This window comes from Gouania willdenowi, chromosome 3 (assembly GCF_900634775.1).
Source record: "Gouania willdenowi chromosome 3, fGouWil2.1, whole genome shotgun sequence".
Lineage (NCBI taxonomy): Eukaryota > Metazoa > Chordata > Actinopteri > Blenniiformes > Gobiesocidae > Gouania > Gouania willdenowi.
Window position 1 is genome coordinate 23,647,567 of NC_041046.1, and position 26,879 is coordinate 23,674,445.

The 26,879-nt window shown below is 37.5% G+C and overlaps 1 protein-coding gene across 1 annotated transcript in view; it reads left to right on the top strand.

Moving 5' to 3' along the window:
• LOC114461190 (CUB and sushi domain-containing protein 1-like) overlaps positions 1–26,879 on the top strand; it is a 478,378-nt gene that overhangs the window by 423,790 nt on the left and 27,709 nt on the right. The window contains exons 48-64 of the mRNA XM_028443085.1: positions 1,861–1,974; positions 4,175–4,291; positions 4,719–4,790; positions 6,968–7,114; positions 8,621–8,809; positions 9,982–10,167; positions 10,632–10,829; positions 11,289–11,462; positions 13,911–14,084; positions 14,247–14,420; positions 14,750–14,938; positions 16,229–16,405; positions 18,352–18,534; positions 23,172–23,348; positions 24,210–24,395; positions 26,233–26,406; positions 26,502–26,568. Of these exons, the coding sequence (XP_028298886.1) occupies positions 1,861–1,974; positions 4,175–4,291; positions 4,719–4,790; positions 6,968–7,114; positions 8,621–8,809; positions 9,982–10,167; positions 10,632–10,829; positions 11,289–11,462; positions 13,911–14,084; positions 14,247–14,420; positions 14,750–14,938; positions 16,229–16,405; positions 18,352–18,534; positions 23,172–23,348; positions 24,210–24,395; positions 26,233–26,406; positions 26,502–26,568 (2,698 nt within the window). The remainder of the gene's footprint in view (positions 1–1,860; positions 1,975–4,174; positions 4,292–4,718; positions 4,791–6,967; positions 7,115–8,620; positions 8,810–9,981; positions 10,168–10,631; positions 10,830–11,288; positions 11,463–13,910; positions 14,085–14,246; positions 14,421–14,749; positions 14,939–16,228; positions 16,406–18,351; positions 18,535–23,171; positions 23,349–24,209; positions 24,396–26,232; positions 26,407–26,501; positions 26,569–26,879) is intronic.

The following is a 26,879-nucleotide window of genomic DNA, read 5'->3' on the forward strand; positions in this document are numbered from 1 at the left end:
CCCTCAAAAAAGCAGAGTAATTGTTTTTGCAAAAAAGTCAAATTGTAGAAATTGTAACATCTATTGTTCCTCACACTAGCCGCACAGTTGATTGTCAGTCACCTGTTTATTTGGATACGATTTGGACTGTTCTGTTTGCTCTGTTTTCACCATTAATATTAGAATTTTAAAACAGTAAAATGCTGCTTGTCTGGTTTTGGATTTTTCTGTATTTCTGTTTTGGTTTTAAGTCAGTAAAACAAAATAACCACTCCATTTATTTGTTATTTTAATTTGGTTTCAAAACAAAATGACCAAAAAATGAAGGGTACATGGATTGTGCAGCTGTTTGTTTTAACTGTTTGGCATTTTGCACAAGTGATTTTGAGCCACTATCGTCTATCTGTTAAGACTTTATTGAGGAAACGAAATTTAGCTTTAGATTTTGCGACACCATTTAAAAAAAAAAAAACTGTGAAAATGAACTATGGTTCATATGTTCAACCCAAGTTAAAATGAAGAGGATTGCATCCAAATATTCCAACTTATTTTACACAGTTTTACACAGCAGGAGCCCTTGGGTGGAGACCAGCGACAGTGTATCAAAAGGCAGTGACAGACAAAAGCAGAGACAGTTTAATGTAGATGGTGCATTCAAACAACTTGGTGGTAAAAGGTACCTCATTGATCTGGTGGCAAATCACACGATCTTTAAAAGAAGTGGTTGAACTTTCTATTATCTAGTGTCTAGTGTCTATTTGGCTCCATGCTGTGCAGCCTTGTTTGATTCTTAGACAATGATTGAGGCAATGATTACAACTCCTTAACAGGGGGTACTCTCGTCTTCTTTTAGAATGGCCGCACCCGCTTTCACATTTTAGGAGAAGCAGCATTATTGATCTGTGACTCTATTAACAGAAAAAAAAATGTGTTTTGATGACATTTGATGGCACTGCATGCTGGAGCATTGTCTATCTCTACTCCTATATGTTTCAACATTGAAATGGCAAAACTTTATGAATTCACATTGTATTTCTCTAATGTCATATTTAAACTTCTATCTATTTAGCAGAAAGAAAAAAAAAAATGTAATAAACTAAAAACGCCTTCTCTATTCCTTTGATTCCAACCAGGGTTGGGGTCAATTAAAATTGTTGTTGCGCAAATGATCATTAATTACAATAATGATGTAATTTTAAAAATTTGTTGCTATCGTAATCATAATGAAATTGTAGTTGAGTTCATATAATTGACTTTGTAATTGCAATTTCCATGAAAATTCAATAAAAATTGTCACTTATTATTTAACGCTAAACTGGTGAACTGGTTACAGTTCTACACATATGTGGTTAGCAATTATTAAAATATGTTTCATATCAAGCTTTCCCACATTTTACCATTTAAAAAAAAAAAATTAAATTGAGTGGTATACTGACACAAAAAAGGCCCAGATGTCCACACCAAAAATATTGAAAGTTATATTTTAATTGATTAGGAAACCTAACAAGGTATGATAGATATTTGTAGCAGAGATGCTAACACAAGAGAAAGGTTAACTTTTAATATGTTATTTATTTCAAACTCAGTAATTGTGATTAATTGTAATTAAAATCTAGTAATCTAGCAACTTTATGAGGATAAACAATAATTGTAATGTAATTGTAATTGGAAAAATGCTGGTTACTGTAATTGAATTGTAATTGAACATAGGTAATTGAAAATGTAACTGTAACTGAAAAATGTAATTCACCCAAACCCTGATTCTATCACTTACCAGTAAATGCTGTAACACTAGTCCATCACGTCAACTTGACTAGTGTTGCTATTTTTAATCACAGTTTAGTGGATGGTGCTTGATGTCTCCTATTTTCCCTGCTCCAGGTGATATTGTGAAGTACCGCTGTTTACCTGGATACACACTGGTTGGAAAGTCGGAGCTGATGTGCAAATTGAATTCACATTTGTTGTTTGAATCTCCGCCCCCGATTTGTCAAGGTAAGGCAACCTAAGAAGTGTTGACTGTTTAGCAATGCTGTGTTTACAATTCGCTACCTCACAACAGGATTTCATGTACAGCTTTTCAAAAAGATAACAATAATCCTACATAAAGACTAAAAGGAAATTCAGTGCATGATGAAAAGAGTTTCTCATTGACGTCTATAACTATTAGGGCCTGACAGGAGGCAGGTTTTCCAAAAATTCAACATCATGACAGGCGGATGAGATATTTTGACACAATCTCAAAAATTGTCAGATCTCAAACTTTCTGTAATGCAACATAAGTAATGCTTTTTTTTCTGAAGTGATGTGGTAAACATAATCTTTTCAAGCCCTCCAACGTCTTGACATGTTTTCTTTAGGTAGTAAATATGTCACACTGCAGTTGTGGGTTTCAGCCTTTAACGTTTACATTTAGTTGCTGCACCCTTTGAGTTGTTTCTCTCAAAACTTTTTTGATGTGATTTAAAGTGGCTAAATGACAACTCTGGAATTCCTTCAAATCTAAGAACATTAGCCTTAGCTTAAAGAATTAGCCGTCAGTGAATTCATCTGACAACACTCATTCTAAACATAGAAATCAGAACTCTTAACCTCCAGATTTTCATGCTCACTCTTATTCAGTTTTATCCTCAGGGTCAGACCTAGACATCTTGGGGCCCTAAGCAGGATAGCTTTTGGGGGCCCCACACTTTCAATTATGGACAGTTAATGAACACAAAAGCAGATACCATATTCTATTATGAACCAATTTAATTACATTTTTCCTCTATGAACATGATGGCCATAGTTTACTAACTGCTCCTCCACTGTCCAACCATTTTAAATGACATTAACTCTGATCAACCACTTCAACTTTGCATGTAAAATTAAACAAATGTAAAGCCACTCTAATGGGAGATAAATAAATACAACAAAAGGTTAATGCCTGATTTTAAATTTATTCATAAATTATCATTTTCAATCAGCCAATAATCACTTATTTGCATAAGGGATTCCTTCAACTAAACTTCCAACTCTAAACTATTCTACTTAGCAGCAACACAATAAACAAGCTAATAACTGCAAAAATACCTTTTTTCTCTAACAAGTAATGTTAAGCATTAATGAACATATAAATAGAAAAAATAAAAACCTTCTTTGCAACAAAATAAATATGAATAGTATGTACAAAGTAGAAAATGTAATTGTTTATGAAAAGGAGCCTCGGAAGAAATTTTGAAAAAGTGTAAACATCCAAATGAAAAATGTAATTAAAATATTGTTTAGAACTTAAAAGAAGAACATTACAGATTATTATCTCCAACCATTTTTTTTTAATTGTTTTTCTTCTTTCTAATGACTATATGTTTGTTTTTCTTGTTTTTGAGAAGTATTTTATAACGTCGTCATAGGAAATCTGCCTTCCAAAGTCATGGTTGATACCGATAGTGACATTTACAGTGTTTTTGAAGGATGGGGGGGTGTTAACAAGTAGGTAATAGTTCACTGTGTGACAGACAGCCATCGTGTGGGGGGCCCCTGGTGGCCATGGGGCCCTAAGTAGCCGCTTAATCCGCTTAGTGGTAAGGTCGGCTCTGTTTATACCCACACAAAAAAAAATCATGTTATTTTTTTAAAGTTCAGTGATGTCTCATCGACTATTATGACAACCATATGTAACTGTTTTTGAAACAAACAAGTCACTGCTAACTCTCAGTGGATCTGTTGGTTTGTTCCAGTATTTTTATGAAAAACATCCCTTTTGAATTGCTCTTCACAGTAAGTTGCAGAAACCTCTTTTCTCCTACTGTTGAAAGAGGAGAACGTCCTTCATCATCATGTGGAATGAACAAAGCTTCTCCTATTCATAATGAAACAGAACAAAAGTCTAGGACATTTATGCAAAGAAAAGGAATGAAGTACCCTTTATATAACACTTATCTCACAGTGATGCATCAATAGAGGTTTCAATGGCTTCTGCATGCAATGAACCCATAAACAACTACAGCACAGTTGCTTGTGCAAGACCTATATGTGTAACGCATACATATAATGATATTCCATTGTATTAAAAAAAAAACCAAATAGAGTTGCTGATAATGGAAGCAGGCCAGTAGATCATGAATCATGAGTGAAGGTGAAATTCTAACACAAAAATTTTGTTGAAAATATTGTTTTTGTCTTTTTTCGGTCAAACTTTCTATTATCCTTCTAGCTCAGTGCCCCGCCAATGAGGAGCGGTTTTCATCTTCAGGAGTGATACTAAGCCCTGGCTTCCCCAGTAATTATCCAAACAGCCAGACATGCTCCTGGCTGCTACGAATGGTTCCAGGTACTGAGTGTGACAGTGGCAGGGGATTGATGATTGTAGTGGGAGAAAGGTGGGGATGGAAACCATGTAATTTATGATTGGTTTTCTCTGTAATTATTTGAGGGTGAGATATTTTATGTCCTGATTTATTATTGTATGCTGGGCTTCAGTGTATAATGCAATGTGCCTCTGATGTATGCATGTGTTGTTTGCTGGATATTTAAAGCTTCTAAAATTTCAGCTTTTTGCACTTCCATATAAAGTTTTTTAAATGCTCATACACTAAAGTTTGGCCACTTTGTTGCATACCAAGTTATATTTTGCTAATGATAAGTAATGAACAATAATGATCAATATATTCTTAGTACGTTTGCCGGCTTTTGTAATTGTACTACTTTACTGTAAACATTTACCAGTTAGTAACTTATTCTTTACTTTTCTTTACCAGGTTACACGATCAATATCTATGTGGACTTGTTTCACAGCGAGAAGCAGTTTGACGAGCTGGAGATTTTTGATGGTAAACACGTTGTTCTTTCCTCTTACGTCAATGCACCTGCATTAATTAGAGTCAGGGTTAATCATTTATGAGGAACTGCATTATGACAATGAATGGAACACACAAAGGTAGCAGCCAAGGCTTTGTCATTGGTATCTTGTGGCATGCTGCTTAGATCACGTAAGCTATGTATACAGTATGTGCTTATTATTTTATAATTTACCTCTCAGCTCCTGTGTGTGCGTGTGCGCGTGAGTGTGCGTGTACGTGACATTTGCACTCATTTTACTGCACCACAGACACACAGGTGTGTGAGGCAGTAGTTAGCTGAAATTAACACACTACATTAAGCATGGGACAAAATAAAAAAAAATAAAGAGTTGGTTAATAGTAATTACGACTAAAGACAAAACAGAAAGGCAGTGGAGAGGGCAACAGAGAGCGGAGAAATACCGCTGCGAACACACACACCCTGGTGGCTCGTCAGTCCCCCCTCCTCACCGAGGGAACTCAGGGTAAGGCTGGGTGGCATACCGGTTCATACCAAATACTGGTTTATATTTTTGTTATGATATAAATTTTTAATATACTGCCGTGCTGATGTATTTGATTAAGCAACTTTCCGAACGCTACGCTGCGCCGCGTTTCAGACCGGACCCTTTTCAACGTTGCACTTCTAACTAGGAAGGTAAACAGTAGCGCTCTGGTGTTTGTTGCGTTGTAAATCATACGTGTAAATGGATAAGAAAGACACAATTGAAAGCTCGGAAGCTGCATGTGAGCATTTGCCTGTGTGCGCATGCCTATTCTACAGGAGCATAACACTCACGGACACAGAGGCACAGTTAGCTTAGCATGTTGGCAGTTCGAGAGTAATATACAAAAAAGCGAGCAAAGGATCGCAATTTGTAATTTCTATAACGCGAGAATAGGTTCTGGTGGAGCTGCAAACAAAACGCTACCTTATTCACCATAAGAAACCACCACACCAGAGTATGCAGCATTTAAAGCTAGAAATCAAGCTAATGCTAAAGCTAAGCTAGAGAGCCATTGGGCTGCTGTTGCAAACTTGTATTACCATTAATGTTTAATTATTATACAATATTCATTCATCATGACAGTAAAATAGACCATCCTAAATCAATTGACTGCAGTAATTCCTCTCTTAACCAGTAGAAAACACTGTGAACACCTGATTATGCATGAAAAAAACAGATGAGAGATCACCCATGATGGGCAGAGCTCAGAGGAAGAGGAAAAGAGTTTACAAGATAGAAAATGGCGCTACAGTTGATGCTGAAGTTCCCAGCATCTCAAAGCAGCTCACACTCGATCAGAGCATGTGTAAAACTAAGTGGACTATTGAGAATGTTGCGATGGTGAGGGAAGACAATCAAAAAAATGGGGCAGGCGTGTGGCGAGAATGACGGGGGGAGAGACTTGGAGCAAGGCCAAAAATACAGTAAGCAAAACATTCAACTCTGGCCCAGATAGCAATATAATAATAATTTTCCCATCAAAAGCCAGGTCTCAGTGTTGTTTTTGTAGTTTTATAGAAGGAAACCAATGTTGAGGTTTCCCTGAAGCAAAAAAAAAAATTGCTTCAAAGTCCCTGACAGATTTTTTAAGAAAAAAACTTTTTTCTCAGCTTTTTGTCGCACACTGGCGATTTGTGTGAAACTTGCCTCTATTCAACTGCTGATTATGGAAGAACGAAACAAGCTAGAAACACAATTTTTTGATGGAAGTAAGGAGTCTAATCTTTCAGAATGGTTTCAGATTTCAGATTGTCATAGTACAAAATATTCTTTGGGTCTTGAAGAATCAGTGAAAATCATCTAAAACGCCTGGCAATATGGGGTTGGCTGCTCTGAAAATGGCTGGCAGAAAATGAGTTAAAAAAACAGAAAAAACATAAAATATTGTCTAAATGACCAAATAATTCAATGACATTCAACAATATTTGAATTTTCTCATGTTTTTATGACATGACTGCAGTTGATCAAATAACTCAGTTTTCTTGAAATAATTTCACAAAATTTCCACCAAATTAAATAAAAATTGGTCACAAATGCTCCATCACCCATTAGCATTAAATGACTTATTTTTCACAAGTCCTGCCGTATGCTCCTTTAACAGACACAAGAAAAACAAAGGGTGCATTTTAATGTAATTTTTTTCTTGCATTATTTATTCAGGTTCCTCAGGTCAAAGCCCATTGCTTGTGGCTTTAAGTGGGAACCATTCTTCTCAGCTCAACTTTACATCAAAAACTAACCAGCTCTATCTACGATGGTCCACTGACCACGCAACCAACAAGAGAGGATTTAAGATACGATACTCAGGTATGGTCAAAAAATCTTTGTCTATAGACTTTGGTTAGATTTCTTAAATGGAAAATATCCTCATGTTTCTATCTGTGTTAGATAGAAAATGTGATGCCTGAGAGTATGAAAAATATGTAGCATATGCTAATTTTTGCAAAATTCCAAAGATCTGTTATCAGTAAAATTGTGCCGATTCCTTCACTGAGTGATGTGACATGAAGTAGATTTATTTTCTCAAATGGTCATTCTTCCCCTGTCAAGAGCATTGACATCATGAGAAATCCCTTGAGGAATATTTGGGTTATTATTGACTGTGTATTTGAAACAATGTAGAACTCTCTCTTTAAAATGGATCCAGCTAGTAGTGTCAAAGGAAACTATAGGATACAAGAAGTGTTTTTAATCCAGAGACAGTATTTACAAAGAGAAAAGGGTTAAAGAGTGGAGATTAAATGCAGGTTTACTATGGCTTTCTATGTAGGGGAGCTAATTTGCTTCTATTAACATGTCACACACCAGCAGACATGCCTGTTTTTGACTTGTGGGAGAAAGTTCAAAGCTCATCTACGCTTAGTGGGAACTCACAAACTCCGTACAAAAAGGTCGGAACATGAAAACTGGAGCATCAACCAGTGACCTTTTAGCTTTAAATCAGCATGTCTAACCAGCGTACCACTTGTTGGCTCTGTTCCATTTTGTCATCTGTTCACTTTAACTTCCTACTAATAGGTTTATGCCACTTTTTCGCTGCATTATTTAGGGATCAGCAACTATCCTACAATATGCTGATTACCATAGAAGGTTGGTCTATCCAAAGCTTAGATCATTTCCTTGGATAATAGCTGGTGGGATTATTTATATTCTGCAGCTATGCTGGAATCCTGTTAAGTATAGATGCACAGAGGTGCCACTTCTATCGGGTGTGTATGCATTGATTTGAATTCTTGGGGGTAATCATTCCTATTTTTTTGACAAATTGAAAGGTAAGAAGTATCCACCTCCTACAGTCCCAATTACATTGCCAATGAGTTGCAGGAATAACCAAGGGATCCGCTTGCTCTCAAAGTAATTATTTTCCAAATGAAAATCAAGTCTACTTTGTGAAAGAGAACTATCATCACTGATTTGATTAAATGAATATTGAATACCTCCCTAAAAATAGAGGGATCATGGGAAATGTACAATAACAGTGAGAACAGAACAGATTCGACTTAAACTAAGGGAAAGCTGGCTGTGATGTTTTTATGTTTTATTGATATATATTACAATAAAAAAAACTTCTGCACTTTTCATGTTTTACACAACTTGCCCGCATTTATGACAAACTCTTACAGAATGTGTTTTTACATTGTTTTAAATCAATGAGGCAATTATACAAAATTCAACTAATGTGTTCGAGCCAGACTTTTTTTTTTTTTTTATCACATACAATAATACACTGGTTTCTTGTTTTTGTCATTACAACAATAATTGATATTTTTTCATGGTCTTTTACCTGTGGATCTGCCTCCTCTGTGTGTCCAGCTGCCTATTGTAGCATTAATGATCCTCCCCTGAATGGGGGCGTGGTCAATCAGACTCGACTCCGTCCAGGTAGCAGACTTCACTTCTACTGTAACCGTGGATACTACCTTGTTGGTTCAAGTAATGCCACCTGTAGACTTGACTCCAATGGGCTTTACCAGTGGGATTCTCCAACGCCTTTTTGTCAAGGTAAAAATGAAAACATTGTATTAATAAGCAAGGGATTTTTTTAAATAACATAGGCCAAAGATTGGCCATTTTTTAAAGATTCCCTCTATAGCAGCAATATCAAAGTTGTTTTCATTCAGGGGCCACAATTGGCTCAGTTTTACTACAAAGGGACCCAGAGCATTAAAAATCAAGCATTTCCTTCAATAAGAAAAGGGAGAATTATGGGTAATACTTGAAATTTTACACATAAGGCTGACATTATGCTGTCATTATGACATGACACATGTCATTAGCATGAATAAAGTGTCATGAAGGCTGTCATTAAGTGTTGTTCGTTACCCTAACCCTACCTAACTCCACTAGATCCCTCCACCGAATCCAAAAAATGCCAACTGAGCTCCAAAGGTGTCATAATTTAGCAAACGATACTAAAAAAGTAACTAAACCCCCTCTTGCTCTTGACCTGCAACCAGGAGGGAAATTCAAAAAAATGCCTTGATTATGGGCGGGACTTCTGGAGCAGTTAAGACACACCCAGTCTATACTATAAATTATCCAGTAAACAATCAATGCTATGCTAACTAGCTACTCATTACTCAATATACCTTTCTATTCACTCTTCTCTCTATCCAACCTACTCACCACAGATTGGTATGCCCAAAGGTGATAGTTTTTATACAAGGGGCGAGGCTAACAGTGCCTGAGTGTGACAAGATGGTCCCAAAACATCACATGATCTTGTTCTCAGCCAATAGCAAAAATCTATTATAATAGCTTGGTTTAACCCATAGAGGGCAGTAACTCTGACATTTTACAACTAAATATGCCAAATTGAAATACTTTGACTAAAATGTTAAGAGTTCTATCAGGATCAATCAACAGCACTATTTCATATCCAAATGACAGATAATGACAGCATAATGTCAGCCATATGTATAAAACTTCAAGTAAAGTGTTACTGAATTATGTAAGTGAAATTATTATTGCACATCACTTTGGTACTTATGGATGTAAATTAATTTGCTCAAGTGCCAGTCTTCGGTCGCAAACGTCTTGAGTGATCTGAATGACTTTTTCTCAATGAGTGATGTTTCCCAGTCATTTCCATCTAAAGTTGACAGGTCAGTTGTTGCCACCAGGCCGTAGGTTTGACACCTGTGCTCATCATTCCTCTCTTTGTCATATGGCAGCTGTCTCCTGTGGTATACCCAAGTCGCCAAGCAATGGCAGTTTCCATGTTTACCAGTATACTGTGGGTAGTCAAGTCACCTATCAGTGTAACCAGGGTTACCATCTTGACCCTGATGTTACAATGACAGCTGTGTGTCTGGAAGATGGAACCTGGAGTAACGCTGCCTCTTTGCCCAGATGTCTCCGTAAGTGGTTTTGAATGCTATTCACGCTAAATGTTTATGTAAGATATGTTGAATAACTTTGTTTTCTCATCTTTTTAATAAAGTATATTCGTTGGGTTTTAAAGGATGTTGTGTTTTTTTACTCATTTTTAATTTCACATTATTAAAAAAATAAGGCTCTGAAAATTGAATGAAAACAGAATTACATTTTTTTTTTAAACTGATTTGTATTAGCTACTGTTGTCTTAGCTTTATTTTATCCCCCTTTATTTCAATTATAAATGTGTGAATATCCTCAAGAAAAGGAAAAATCTTTTTACATGTAACAACTAATAAAAAAAAAAAAAAAAAAAAAATAGTATGTAAAGCTAAAGCTGCACTAAAGTGAAGTAAACACTTGGAGACCTATTTTTCTCAACTGTAGGATGAAGGCAGGTGTGTTTGTTTTACTTAAATTTGTATTTGACATTTATTTTATCCTACAGCAATCCACTGCCCCAGCATTGAAGGCATTCTGTCAGAACACATGACCTTTCGCCTGCTCTCTGGTCAACTGGGAGAGTTTGGCTCGATGGTGATGCTTGAATGCTCAAAGGGGTACTATTTAGGAGAAGGGCATCGAACTTTCCGCTGCCTTGCAAATGGGACTTGGGAAGGATCAGGTGAACCAGCTTTCTGCAAGAGTAAGCATCAAACCTTTTCTAGCATGAAATGTCTATTTTTCTGTCTTTCTATTTTTATTTATTTTTGGTTGTTTTTGTTACATAAAGCTATTTTGTATATATGAAAAAGTTTTTGCTTGCTTCTCTAAAGACTTTGTATTGTTTAGTTTCTTTTGTTCAGGGTTAGGCATAGGTAATTGTTTCTAAATTACAAAAGATATTACCCCTAGTAAATTGTTGTGGGACAACAGTAACTGTTCAAACTGGTCAGTGATTTATTTTTTATAAATCAGGTATACACCAGGAATATATCAAATTATCTCTCTTCAAATCTGCTGTTTCCTTACAATGCATTGTATTTGAAAGATTGCAATATTTAACACATCAGAAGACCACCATATGGACTATGACTGATTCTAGACATTTTTGTCTGTTATTGTGGTCCTTAACATTTTTTATTCTATTTTTATCCTCTCGCAGTCATTTCTTGTGGTGAGCTGCCTACTTTACCTTTTGGTAACAAGCTGGGAATGCTGACAACATTTGGTGCTACTGCCATTTTTATGTGTAACCATGGTTACACGCTGGTGGGGTCACATGTCAGGGAGTGCGAAGCTAACGGCCTCTGGAGTGGTCCAGAGACCAGGTGTCTAGGTAGGTTCATTAAATGTAAAAGTGCATTGTGTTGTGCTCCGTCTGTCGCTATGGTTAATAATAGCTTTAATTAGAGTACATTCAGTGGGTGATATGTTGCATTTAGGATGAAAGGAAATAGAGCTACTGTGTGCCTGCTCAAAGCTAGACGAGTGTCAATTGTGTTAAAAATAGCAGCATCTAGTACATTGTGTATGCCATTCAGTAGGGATGTAACAATATCTAAATCCCACGGTTCGTTATATTTACAGTAGTAACCTCATGGTATGATAATTATTGTGATATTGTAGGAAAGCTCATGGTTTTACGGAAAGGGTACACATTTTGCAGCAATGCTACCAATAACAAGAATGATGACCATTGAGAAACTGTCTGTTCACTATTTATTGTCATACTTTTAGATTTATGACATAAACTGAATACTGCCTACTAACCAGTGACATGCCGTGACCACTAGGGTTGGGTAGGCACGTTGCAAATCGAGACCACCAATGACAATTTCATGTTTTTGCTGGCAAGTGTTAATTCAATTCAAATCAATTTTATTTGTATAAAGCAATTTCCAACAAAGTCATCTCAATGTGCTTATCAAAATATAAAATTCATAATAAGAAAGAAAAAACCCAACAAGATCCACATGAACAAGTGTTTAGCCATCTAACAAAATCAACATCATAAACACCATTAAAGAACCATAAACAATTATTTAATATAGCCTCCATACTCTCCAACAAGATATATCTCATGACACGACAGCACATCTGTTATTTGTGTTGGAAACACAGAAACGCGGAAAAAATGACAACAACTTAGAACATCCTCAGTGAGGAGCATCCACAAAGTCAATCCTTCCTTTTGTACCATTCACTGTGAAAAGTATGAAACATGTTCTGACCTTACTTTTGCTGAAGCTCTGGTAACTCATGTGTTGGTCTCCATCTTTTAAAAGCTGTCGTTTTTCCTCAAAAAAAAGTTTCTCTATCATCTCTAGCGCTGCCATCCACACTGTAGTGTTATCCCGCCCACTAGCTAGAGAACGTAGCAGCAGCGGTCACGTGATATCAATTCACTAATGTACTGTGAACTTACGTATAGCATTTAGCATAGCGCGGTTACGTCTAAAGGCAGCTCTCTACACTGCCTTTTTACGTAAATGGTTTTCATCTTGGGGAACTGACTGCGCATGCGCAAACACGTAAAATCACGCAATGAGAACGAAGGCAGAGGAGCAACGTGCCTTTGGGAGGGGGCGTGGCCTCCCTCTGCCTTACAGCGGAGCGAAAAAAAAAAAAGACAGCTGTTCCAGGAAATAGCGCTGTTTAGTAATTTGGGCTATGAAACCCACAAAATGCGGACACTTTCAAACTTATAGGTACTTAAAGTGTCCATTAACCTTCTAAAAACCTAATCCTCAACAACAGAAAATGGTCATAAGTGTCTCTTGTTATTTCTTGAGCCCTTGAGCTGTTATGAAGTAACCTTGCCTTCACAAACACCAGAATCCATCTTGTACTGTTCCCGCCTTTGTCTTTTGAATCCGAACCAATACGGTGAGAACCAATCATGAGGCAGTGTTGTGGTTTAGAGCGGGATATCCGGGTGTGACGAAGGCAGAAGCGCCGAAGCAAAACTGGCGAATGCGTAGTTGCGGGAAGAGGAGCTACCGCTAATAGCAAAGCTCCAAAACAAAATAGAAAGATGTTGACGCAGGAGGATGGTTAACGTGCCCTTAACTCGCATACTCGTGTTGTAAAAACTGCAAAAGTCACTCAACGACATAATGACCGCAGCATTACTATGCCAGGGTTGTTGACTGGCTTCCTATGTTGCTCTTATTTCCAAAAGAGGCATGGTACACTTGCAGTGTTTGCATATTGTCCACCTTTTCTTTTCTTATGGTTTCGTGATGCGGTAAAACTAAAATGTTTCCACACCTCTAACTTGTAGTTGTTGCATCATGCACAAGTTCTACAAACTCCTCTGTTTCCCGCTCTGTTGGCTACCAGCATTCCTTTCCCCTCTGACCTTACACTGTCGCAAACCATTGGCTCAGCCGCCTGTAACCTATGCCCCAAAGCATTATGGTACTTCAAACGGTCCGCTACAGCCAACCCAAAGCGTATTTCTTTTGCGCAACCAGTGACTTTTTTGTTGACTAAATATTTTCATCATTATTTTGGTCACAAATATATTTTTGTGGACAAAAACGAAACAAAAACTAAAAACGAAGTCATTGATTGAGACAAACTATGACGAAATTGATTTGACAGGGTGAGACAAAAATAGACTGTGACGAAAATCCAATTAGAAGACAGGAGAGATGTAGCCTGGAATCCATCTTAATCTAGTCCATTAAATATTTTCAGAAATTGTTTACAATATCACAAATAGATATTAAAGATATTTTAGATAATGCATTATTAAGTCTGTCATTTATGCTTCTTTTAGCTGGTCACTGTGACTCACCAGATCCAATAGTCAATGGTCACATTAGTGGAGACGGCTCTAGTTACCGTGACACAGTGGTATACCAGTGCATGCTGGGGTATCGCCTTATTGGGACCTCTGTCAGAATTTGCCAGCAAGACCATCGATGGTCTGGAATAACACCTGTCTGTGTCCGTAAGTACCTCAAATCCATTTTCAGTGTAAGACAGTGTACTACGATTAATATAGCCACACTCTACAAAGATTTTTCAAAATTACAAAGTTCTTAAAGATCAATGTTTGCCACGTACACTGTTTATTACTTCCAATGTTAACTTAACTTTTCTACTTTTTCAGCTATCACCTGTGGTCACCCAGGCAACCCAGCAAATGGACGGACAAATGGCAGCGAGTTTAACCTCAATGATGTAGTCAACTTCACATGTAACAGAGGTTACATCCTCAGTGGAAATGCCCGTGCTCAGTGTCGTCTTAACGGACAGTGGAGCAGTCCCCTGCCGAGCTGCAAAGGTCAACACCATTTTACGCAACACAAATGCAGATACATATGAATAGGCCACAAGTGCATTCCACTGAATAGTTTATTTTCTTTCATCAGTCATGAAGGTTTTGATTCAATTTGGTTCAATTTAAATAACTCCACTTGTCCTCAAAAGGGAAATTTCAAGTGCGTAAGAGGAGTAAAAAAAACACACGTCATCCATAGCCATGGGTAGCTATTAATTCGATTCAATTAAGTTAATCCACATGTAGTTTTAAAAAGGTCATGTCTTTTAGCAAAATATTATAAATCTCTACATAAGGCTGTGTTAAATAAGCTGTTTTACTTTCCCATACAGTGGCAAACTGTTCAGATCCTGGTCATGTGGAAAACGGTGTACGTCAATCTGGATTACAATACCCAGAGGTCTTCAGTTATGGCATAACTGTGGCCATCCACTGCAAAAGAGGCTTTTACCTTTTGGGTTCTGCACTCCTCACATGCCAACATGATGGAATATGGGACCGGCCAATGCCTCGCTGCCTAGGTATTTCTAGACAGAAGGTTTAAGACATAGGATGCACTTAAAATTAGTTCAAAGAGTGCAGAGAAAGACAACAAATAATCTAAACTCATAGAAAGAATGCTCATTCCATCACAGTTATGAAAGAATGTATACTTCTTTGAACTTGAGAAAATTAGTGTTCTGGCAAAAGCATGTCTTCTTTATTGTTTTTATTTCTGAAAGAAAAAGCAATCTCAAAGATGAAATGACTTGAAGAGGCATTGTGAGAAAAATTATGAGCGAATAAGAAGAATAAAGGAGGGTTCAAGAGGGTAGCATTGGAGGAAAGAAGAAGAGAACTAGGATTTTAGGGTGTGTGTATGCCTTTTTGTGCGTGTGTGGCTGATAGAAACAGAGTTTAAACTACTGTAAAAAGCCAAATAAAATGATGGTGATTCACAGTTAAAGAAGGAACACTTATAGATGACAGGTATGAGCCACCAGGCAGATAGGCATTGGTTAAGGATTGTTCCTGTGCATTCCAGAAAAAAAAAAACCTTGACAAAAAATGTGTAGGGAAAGAGGTTGAAGATGGCATAATATCATTTTGAGGTGAGCATTTATATCACAGGGTATATAATGTGATAGGAATAGAAGAGCAAGAGCAGTTTTTTCAGGCTTAAATTCAATAGAAATTGCCAATTAAAAAGGCCCTCCTTCTGTCCCTTTCCCTTAAGGACTAACTAAACCCCAAAACCACTTTTTTGGCTGAAAACAAATGTGTTTGGTATGAAGTAGAGTTGTAGATTGATTTTTGTCCAACTCTGGACATTTTTGTCAAAGTATTTTAATTTGGCATATTTTGTTGTAGAAATGTAAGAGTGAGTGTCCTCTATGGGCTGAAACCCAACCATTCCAGTTGAATTTTGCTATTGGCTGAGAAGTGAGGTTTGGGATTTTTGGTACCTTTTTACATCATGAACCATCACTTTTGGCCCCGCCTCTCCTTTCAAAAATAGCACCTGTTAAGTCTGTGGTGAATAGGTTGGATTGTATTGAGATAATTGTAAAATGATAAGTATAGTGAGTATAGTTTGCATAGCTGTTCTTTGGAGATTTTATAGTATAGACTGGGCGTGTGTCAACTATTCCATGAGCTCCGCCTGTAATTGAAATATTTTTTGAATTTGCAGCCTAGACGCACAACAGCAAAAACGTTAGTTACTATAGTTACTCTTTAAAGTATATCCTTCAATGACTCAGCTGCACCACCAAATGCTTTGGTGTTTGAAATGTAAAGTAAAATTTTGCTAACTGTTACTTCCGTTAAAGGTATTTCCTGCGGAGACCCTGGTGTACCCCCCAATACAGTAGTATCCGGAACCCGCAGTTGGACGTATGGTTCAGTACTGCAGTACACCTGTTTGCCTGGTGCGTTGCGAGTTGGAAATTCAACTCGGCACTGTCAGGAGGACGGCACATGGAGTGGACCACCACCCTACTGCACTGGTAAACAAAGTAGTAAAAGCACATGTTGGATTGGATTTTTTTATGTATTTTTTGGTGGGGGGGAATCATACGTAAAAGTCATTGTGTTTTTAAACAGTTACAAATTTAAAAAAATAAGGTATGCAATTGCTTGCTGCCTGTAAATGTGTCCATACATTAATCCAGCGTTTCCCTAACTGGGGCGTGTCATCATGACAGGGGGGCGCATGGGGGGGTCTGTGCTAGAATGGCCTTGCCGAACCTTAAACTGTTTTTTCTTTGAACTTCATTAATAAAGAACTTTATTACTGTTCTAAAATATGGTTGTAAATTTTACGTAATTTTTATGAGATTCGAGGAAGAACAATTTTTTTATAATTATTTTTATTTAACTTTTTTTTTTTTTTTTACCCATTTTTTTTTAAATGTTGTGGTGACGGGGGGTCCCTGTTATGCATTAATCCATCTACCATCAATTTATGCACATCAACTCTAGATAGTGGGAATCTTGGGCCCATCCCATTTTATAATTGATTCAGGGCAGGGTGCACACAGTACACCAGGAAATATATTTCATTCTAAAACTACAACTACATGTTTTACAATAAAGTAATATACATCTGTTTTGTTCTTAAACAAAATATAGAAACAGTTCAGATGTCAAAAATATGTTAATCAAATCTGGCATAAAAAGGCAGTCAGTGAACTGAAGGCAGTGATGGTTTTGGGCTTGTTCATGTTGTAGAACGTCACCTGTTACTGAGCTGGTAGACAGTTACAGCTGCTAACCAGACCGGATAGGCTCTCATGATTGACAGGCAGAGGTGTTGTGCCTTTGAGAGATACTTGTGCAGCGAAAGGATCATGTTATATTTAATTTTTGTAAAAATCATGTACTCTAAGCTTTGGGAGCTTTACACAGTCAGTGAGGCCTCTTAAGTATCTTGTGTGAATGCTGTATGTACTGTGATGTAAACTACATCCCAAATTAGCATGTGTTGTATACATAAATAATATATAGCAAACAAAAATTATAATTTAACATTAGTGGATCATTGTAATATGTGATAAACTGCAGCAAGTATGTAGTTTTATTTGTTGTGTTCTACATTCTCTAACAGCAAGACGTGGAGGGAAATTATGTCCCCAGATGAAAATTGTTTAATGTATCTCATAAGAGGGCTTATATTATATTTGATTGTTAGATTTATAAGTTGCATTATATATTATTATAGTGTATATATATATTATTACTTTGGTCCGCTCTAAATAATGTTTGAAGGAGTAACAAATACACCCAAGTAAGAGGTACATTGTAGGTGTTGATTGTAAATTGTGTGTTGCTCTACAGTAGGCCATAACAGTACAAGTGAGCTTTCCAAAACGCAGCATCAACTGTCTCAACAGCTCTCATCTTTTACTGCTGGCCTAAAAACAGAAGTCTCAGCAGGCTCAGAACCATCCTGTAGCTGAGGACCTCATTGAGATGCAAGTTCTAGCCTTTTAAACTCCCATATCCCCAGTGATGGAATTTAAGCAGCTAAAATTGTGACACGCTCTGTGCTTTTAATGCTAGAACAACTTTGGCTAGCCTAAATATAAAGTGCAATCCTGCAAAGTTTGTGTAAGTCAGCATGTGCCTGCATGTGTCAGTGTGTGAGAAACAGTGAGTGGGAGAACTAGGTTGTTGCACTGTCTGCTTGCCAGATGCTGACCACCAGCATGAATGCAGGAGTGCACTTTTAGCATAAAGGCCCTGGTGAGACATACACTTAAATTGCTGTGTTTCACCCACATATAGCTATCTAAAATGTGTTGTAACCTTAAAAGAATATCTCTGTTTTAATGACCCCCCCAAAGAAACCATGACAAATACATTCAAACTCATGGAGCACTCTCACAGCTGTATATGAGTACTTTATGTGATATTTTAGTACATGACCTTAATGTCTGCTTTTTTACTGAAGGTGTAAGCACTGGAGTGTGTGGAGACCCCGGGATTCCTCCCCATGGTGCACGCCTAGGAGAAGACTTTAAAACAAAGAGCCTTCTGCGTTTTAGCTGTGAGGCTGGGTATAATCTGATTGGTTCAGCTGAGAGGACCTGCCTTCATAACGGGACCTGGAGTGGCACGCAGCCCGTTTGTCAAGGTAGAAACAATGGTTATAATTATGGTAATATTTCTGCAAGGATACTGCTTTTTCATACAAAAAGTCTAATTGGGATTTCTCCTTAGCTTAAGTCACAATAAAGTTGTTTTGTTTGTTTTTGTACCTTGGTCTAAAGTAAGGATGCATTTTAATGTATTAATGTATTTCAATGTTTATGCATGAATGTGTTTCAAATGCACCAACAACTTCACAGCCAGAGCTGAACTTCTTGCCATTTATTTGCTACATGGTATAGGATTTTCTATTAGTGTGTCTCACAACAAGTTTAAGACCTGTTACTCCTAAGAGAACGAGCTGGATTTTCTGCCATACTGTGCTAATAAAGTATGTCCTATACAAGAGGAGTTTTCAAAGGCACTCCTTAAACCCATGGGGGCTGAAGGGAAATTAAAAGTGGGTCCCTTGCAGTGATGTAATAAACTGGATACCTGAGCTGTAGTCTGCTCTGCTTCTAATTTTCCCACCAAAGGAAATCAGAGTGAAGAAATTCATGTTGACACGATCAATGCCTTTTTCTGATGCAGGTTTCAGTTTCAGATGAATGACCACTTTAGTCAGTAATTTGAGTGCATAGACGGGTAAAGAGTAGGTCATAGTTCAAATAGCAAGTCCACACTTTGGCTTAGAATAGGACTGTAGCAAAAAACATTAATCAATGCACTTATATACAGCAAGGATAATTACAAAGGCCACAGTGACATGAAAGTGAAGCAATATGAGATGTTGTTAAATGTATAGTGTTGAGGTAATCAGTCACGTGCCGTGACCACTAGGGTTGTGTAGGCAGGGCGTTGCAAATCGAGACCACCAATGACAATTTCATATGTTTCTGCAAGTGTTAATTCAATTCAAATCAACTTTATTTGTATAAAGCAATTTCCAACAAAGTCATCTCAATGCGCTTATCAAAATATAAAATTCATAATAAGAAAGAAAAAACCCAACAAGATTCACATGAACAAGCATTTAGCCATCTAACAAAATCAACATCATAAACACCATTAAAAAACATAAACAATTAATTAATCTAGCCTCCATACTCTCCAACAAGATATATCTCATGACACGGCAGCGCATCCGTTATTTGTGTTGGAAACACAGAAACATGGAGAAAATGACAACAACAACTCAGAACAGCCTCAGTGAGGCGCATCCATGAAGTCAATCCTTCCTTTTGTACCATTCACTGTGAAAAGTATGAAACATTTCCTGACCTTACCTTTGCTGAAGCTCTGGTAACTCGGGTGTTGGTCTCCATCTTTTAAAAGCTGTCGTTTTTCCTCAAAGAAAAGTTTCTCTATCGTCTCTAGCGCTGTCATCATGACTGTAGTGTTATCTTTCCCAGTCGCTAGAGAACGTAGCAGCAGTGGTCACATGGAATCAATTCACTAATGCACTGTGAACTTACGGATAGCATTTAGCAAAGCACGGTTACGTCCAAAGGCAGCATGGAGAGCTGCCTTTGGACGTAAATACTTATCATCTTGGGGAGCTGACTGCGCAAGCGCAAACACATAAAAACACGCTATGGGAACAGAGGCAGAGCAGCCGTGTGCTTTTGGAAGGGGGCGTGGCCTCCTCCTGTCTTTACAGCGGAGTGAGATGACAGCCGTACCAAGAAATGGGGACGTTTAGTAATTTGGGCTATGAAACGCACAAAATGCGGACACTTTCAAACTTATAGGTACAGTAGGCTATTGGAAATGGAAAAATAAATAATTTATAATTGTAATTTAATTAAAACAAATAATCAAAATATCAATTCACCCTTGGGTAGGCACTGCCTACCTTGCCCTTGCCTACCCTGTCTGCACGTCACTTGAGGTAATCAATCTTAATAGATTGAGCTTTGTTTTTTTTGTTTTTTTTAACAAGTTCTGCAAATTTGTAGGAGATTGTGCATGCCTGCATGCTTGCATTTTTATCAATCAACAGTTGTTTTTATCAGGCTAATGGGGGGAGACATCCATTACTTAGATGAAATCATTCAGACGTACATACGTGTACTGCTTTATACGCACATAACAAAAGTGTTCTTTAAGACACTGCTTTCACTAGATTTATTTACTTAATGAGGTACCAACACACCATAAAACACAAACAAAATGCACACACACCTACACACACACACACACACACACACACACACACACACACACACACACACACACACATACATGCACACACGCTAAACAGGGCTTTCGAGGGACCTAACAAATAGGTCCCATCAATGAGTGTTCGATTGTTAACGGATGCCAGCCGTCATGATCTTATTAGCGAAATGTGCTGTGGCTGGTTGTTAAATCTTAACAGCTTTGTTAATGTGCTGTGCCAGCAAACTGAAGATAGATGGAACTCTAGTTTACACTCACAGGCTTTTCCTCTTGCCTCTCTTTGTCGCTCAACCTTTTGTTCATATTCAAACAGTTGCTTAAAGCCACACCATGGACTTTGTGACCTAAAGAGTTGAAGCATATGAGTTATTTTACGTGATTCCTCTGGACAATACACAGCGCTAGACAGTATCAATGTTCCGAGCGGGACTGCCCTTTTGAAATACCGCCCATGTAAGTTTGGAAAAGACGGACCGTCGTTAGCCAGGTCATGTGACCTGGAGAATGCCTGGAGAACGTTTCACTTTACGGCAGTCACGTGACCACAGGCACTGATGATAAATTAAAACCGTGAGCCAAAAAAATCTGTGGCCACAGGGGGCGACAGTTCCCACTCTGCTGTTTAATAGACGCCATTAAGGAGAGAAGAAGAGCTCCATGTGCATGTAAATAAAGGCAACCACAGAATCTTACTGCTGCGCTGAGCAGTAACTGCTGATTCTAATGAGCAGCAGTGAATCCTGGTTGCCTTTATTTACATGCACACGGAGCTCTTCTTCTCTCCTTAATGGTGTCTACGAAACAGCAGAGTGGGAACTGTCGCCCCCCTGTAGTCACAGTATTTTCCAGGTTACGGTTTCAATTTACCATCTCTCAGTAAACAAAAGTGGTTCACGTCAAAAATGTTTAACGTTTACTGATTTTTAGAGCAACCCAAAGCAGCACAAGTTGTCATTTTGACTGAAAAAAACTGCTAAATGATCCTGAACGCTTCACTGCTATAGAACTCAATGGACTAAAAGGAGTTTATCACGTCACCAATGATGTCATTTCAACATGGCGGCACACAAGGTAAAGTAGTCCCAGTTTTAAAAGTTAATCAAATTAATATGGTGCAAAATCATGCGTTTTGTTAAGCATAGATCTTCTAATAAGGATATTCCTAAGGTTTTAGGGCACATTTGTAAAAACAGTGGAGGATTACTTTAACAGTAATCTTGAAAGGGTACACTCAGAAAACAAGCAGTCTTTTCAGAATTAGCTTTGTTCACACTATTTGGCTCTCAGAAAAAAAATGGATCTTTTAGTGAAGTGTATATGCTGATATCCAAACACTGCTGACGTACAAAAGTTGATAAAGATAAACTTAAGCAACACATCACTTTGTTGCATTGATTTAAAAATCAAGATTTTTTTCATCATTGTAAGAGCCTTGAGAGAGAACAAACCTCCTTCAAGTGCCAAACCTCTTCTTTGCCAGATATTTAAAGTTATGTGGATCAGTGAGCTTGGTCATGGTACCATGATCATTCACATTTTAAAGGCATTGACTACATTGAAGAAATATCTGTCCCCACGAATAACAATACAGTAGGTTGAAATGTATAAGCATTCCTATTTTTTTGTAAAAAAAAAAAATAAAATTATAATGGCATGCGCAATCTGGATCCAATCCAGATGAAACTCAATGTTGTATTTGAGGAACAAACATGACTATCTGAGTCAATTTTCATAGAGATTGGTCAACTACTACCTTAAATTTTCTCAATAATGGGAGATAGGGATTTTTCAATTTTTCAAACTCATCCAGAATCTGCTTATTGATCCCAATCCTTTCTAAAATGTAATGGACTCTTCCATGGTTTGAGGTCTATCTTTGGTTAACATTTTGTCAAAATCCATTTATTACTTTTGATGATCTGGACCCCCTCCAATATTTAATGGAATCTTCATTGTTATAAGGTTTATCTTTGGTTCAGTATTTGTAAAAGTCCAAGCAATTTTTATGTAGTCCTGCTAACAGACAAACAAATAAATACATAAACGCTGGTGATAATGTTACCTCCTTGGTGGATTCACATTAACCTCAATAGACATCACAGATCTACTGTATATCAGAGTGGTAGCGATAATACAGTGACCTGAATGAAACAACTCCATTTTGATTAACCCGTTTAACCATAACCACTTTTAGTAATCTAGATAATATTAAACCTCATAAAGAACAGTATGTAATGGATCACTTCTGTAGTTTCAGGGCAAATTGCTTTTGTACATTTGCTCCTTGGCTGGCATATTGGGGCTGATGCATTACTGGACATTTGTTTTCACTTGACTAAGTTCTTTTCAGACCTCAATTTAATGTTGGTAATCAAGCTACACATTAATGATTAATCAGTCTCATCGTCTCAGGGACTCATATGAGCTGAAAGGCAGCAGGGCTCACATTGATATCATCACTGTGGTTAATTAACACTAATTGTTTTTATCCTCACTTGACAGCGGTGTCCTGTGGTAACCCTGGTACCCCTGCACATGGTAAAATTATCTTCAGTGATGGCATCACCTTTGGAAGCTCAGTGGCCTATGCATGCTGGGAAGGCTTTAAAACCTCAGGCCTGACCACCAGACATTGCACAACAAATGGAACATGGACGGGTCAGCCTCCAGATTGCACAGGTGAAAATCCAATGGTTTCTTTCTGTTTTACATTCGCCATTGCCCAGCAAATAAAGGCTGTGTGATTTGGTGTGGGACGTATGAATGAGATGTAAAATAAAACACATTTTGATACAGCAGTGCATGTGATTAATGTGGGTATAGTATTTGCAGTGTGTTTATTTTAAAATATCTACAGCTGCTGTTATACAGGTTAACAAAAAGTATTTCAAAAATATATTTACATTTTTGTCAACTAATAAAAGCAAAACTTTAATTTCGTCACATGGGACGAAATCTTAGCTCAACTCGTGTGATCATGTTGTCTTACGCATTGATCACGTCAAATCTGTCTGTGTTTTTTCAAACGTTAATACCATTCCATTTCAGGTTGATCAATAGTAATTGAATCTGTGAAAAAAAAAATCCATAAACTCTTTCCATGTATACTTAGATGGAATATATCTGTAACAGTTTTGGTCTTAATATCCTTTAGTTGACAAACATTAGACTATAACTGAAAAAGTCCTGACGACTACATTTTGACTAAAACTAAATTGTGTTTTAGTCAAACAACTGACTAAAACAAAATCAAAACTTGCTGTTAAATGAGTGCAATTGAATAATCAATTGTATAAACAGGAAAAAAGGTTTGCAGAAAAGACCAAGTAGTGGTAGGTTGTTAACATGAAGCAGTAGACATTGATACGCTTTGTAGACCTTGGGGACATGAGCAGTTTGGTGTGATTTGAAAGAGTAAATCTTGAAATATTGCTATAACTGACTGTTTATTCCCCTTTAATGCACAGCCATACTGTTAAAGGTCTATCTATGTTATACACACCCTCATCATGACTACTCCTGGGTTTTAAACTTTTTCAGTGATTACTTGTGGGGACCCTGGGCCAGTTGCTAATGGGATCTATCTGGGAAGTGAGTTTAGCTTTAACCACACAGTGACCTACCATTGTAACCCTGGACACCTGATTGACCAACCTGGACCTGGACGCAGTGTTCTGCGCTGCACCAAAGACGGAACCTGGAACCAAACCAAACCCAGCTGTAAAGGTATGACAAATATGAGCCAACAGAACCCAACCCAAATCTACCGACTTTGTTTGCTTTGGTGATCTGGTAATTTTATTGAGATACAATAGAATGGATTTGCTACCACAACTCCCTTTTAGAATTTACTATTAATCAACTATAAAAAATATATTTTCAAATACAGCATCTCTACCTAAAATAGAAAGATCATTGTCTCGTCCTTTGCAGACGTTTTGGAAGCAGATGAAAAAAATGGAGCAAGCATTCAGGGATTAAACTAAGAGGGAATTCATAAGTGATGGAGCAGGATAGGATGTGAATGGCGAATAGACCTGGGCATGGCAGTCGAATGGGAAAATTCTAGAGGAAGTATAAAGTGGGAATTCAAATAGCAATCACTTCGCATTTTCAGCTTTTTCTTCCTTTTATACTTTCTGTTAAGTACATTTGTTTTGTTCAAATCTCCTATTATTACTTTGATTTTGTTTGAGCAGAGCAGCTTTTCCTACCAGACAAAAGCAACTCATAAATTAGCATTTTGTCACTTCATAAATGTCTGGGTAATATTATTTGCACAAGGCTTGGAACTCTGAAGTTCAATAAGTCCAGCAATGAATAGTGTGGTAAAAAATGGAGGAATTGCAAAGATAAAGGAGCGTTTAGGGGAAAGATCTCTAAAGTAGACAAAGCACAATAACACATAGTGAGTAATGTTAAAATTGAAAGAAAAAGAAAAGTAGAGGGGGGGAGTGAGTCAAGCAAGTAAATGAAAAGGGGAAAATGTGATGAGCCATCAGCAGGGCTATAAGAAAGCACACGGGAAGGAAGTGAGGAATGAGAGAAACAAAGAGGCAAATCAATACCTGCCCCTAAACCTGTGATCACAAAGAGAGTAAATGGATTAAACCCATAAAATAAGTTGACTGTGAGAAGTGCACCAAGAAAGTTTTACCTGAAAAACAAAATGAAGGAGGAGGGGCAGTGTTGGAGTTTAAAGATGGCCAAGATAGAGGAGGAAGGAGGTGTTTTAGCATTGGCAAAAGGAAAGGAAGAGCTGCAAGCAATTTGAATTTTTTGAATTTTAACTACTTTATTAATCCCTGAAGGGAAATTACATACACTCTGTTATTTTTATGGACATGCTTCTCACACACATAGGCCCGAATCACACACATGCACAAACAGGACCTGTGGACATGCATTAATGGAGAGATATCAGAGTGAGGCTGCTTTTACAATGAAGGGAGAGCACCAGAGCAGTGTTGGGGTTTGGTGCCTTGCTCAAGGGCACCTCAGCATTGCTCGAGAAGTGCCCTGGCGAGAAGTGCCTCTCCAGCTACCAGAACAATTTCGTTTTTGGTCCGCACTGGGACTTGAGTCGGCCACCCTCCGGTTCCCAACCCATGTCTCTACGGACTGAGCTACTGCCGCCCCTAGCAAAAGGATGTGCTAGAAACAAAAGTTATGATTAAGTGTGAAAGCAGACAGGGAGAAAGTGTGGAAATATATAACATGCTTCTTTCTTTTTGTCATCCAATGTTGATTCTCGATTTTTTTATGTTGTTTAAATGTATTTCAGTAGAAAGTGTTACGTTATTAGATGTATGATTGTAAAAAAAAAAAAAAAAAAGAATAATTAAAAATTAGAAATACATATTGTAAATTGTAACATTTTGAGATTTTATTATTTACCATTAATTACCACACTAAAGTACTGAATGTTTGTACCGATTATCAGTTAAAATGTGAAGGGTACCCTACACACACACAGGGACATGTTCATATATTGCTTAGATTCTCCTCACTCTCTTATTTATGAGTAAGCCATATTTTGAATAAGTTGTTTTGTGTCCTTCAGTGATCCAGTGTGGGCCTCCAGCTCAAGTGCATCATGGGAAAGTTGAAGGTAGCGACCATTCTTGGGGATCAAGCGTTAGCTACAGTTGTTTTCGGGGTTATCAGCTGTCCGCGCCTGCTGTCCTAACCTGTGAAGGGAATGGGACTTGGACAGGCGATGTACAGCAGTGTCTGCGTAAGTTTATTCATGCGCTGCATATATCTGTCTAATCTGTCTCTTTGTTTCATTTCAGTACTTTCAAAGTTTAACTTATTGTTGTGTTTTTCAAGCTGTTCTGTGTGGTGATCCAGGCTCTCCTGGAGGGGGATACAGAGAGGGGAACATATTTTCCTATCGGTCAGTATCTAGAGCACTACAAGACATTTATACCCTGTTTTTTAAACTCTAAAATCAAACACAAATATCTACCATTACTATGTTTTGTTTTGTTTAATGTTATAAGTCCACACTATTAGGATCATGAATCTTTCTCAATTTTTCTTATATTAGCTCTCAATGGTTAGAAGATAGTTCCTGCTGTTTGCTATTGCTATTGTTGCTACTGCTGTTTGTATTTTCTTTGTTTTTGTGTGGTTAACAAAGAAAAAAGAAACATGAAAGCTTCAAGAAAGATCCCAGCCATTCAATTTCTTACAGTGTCCACTGTA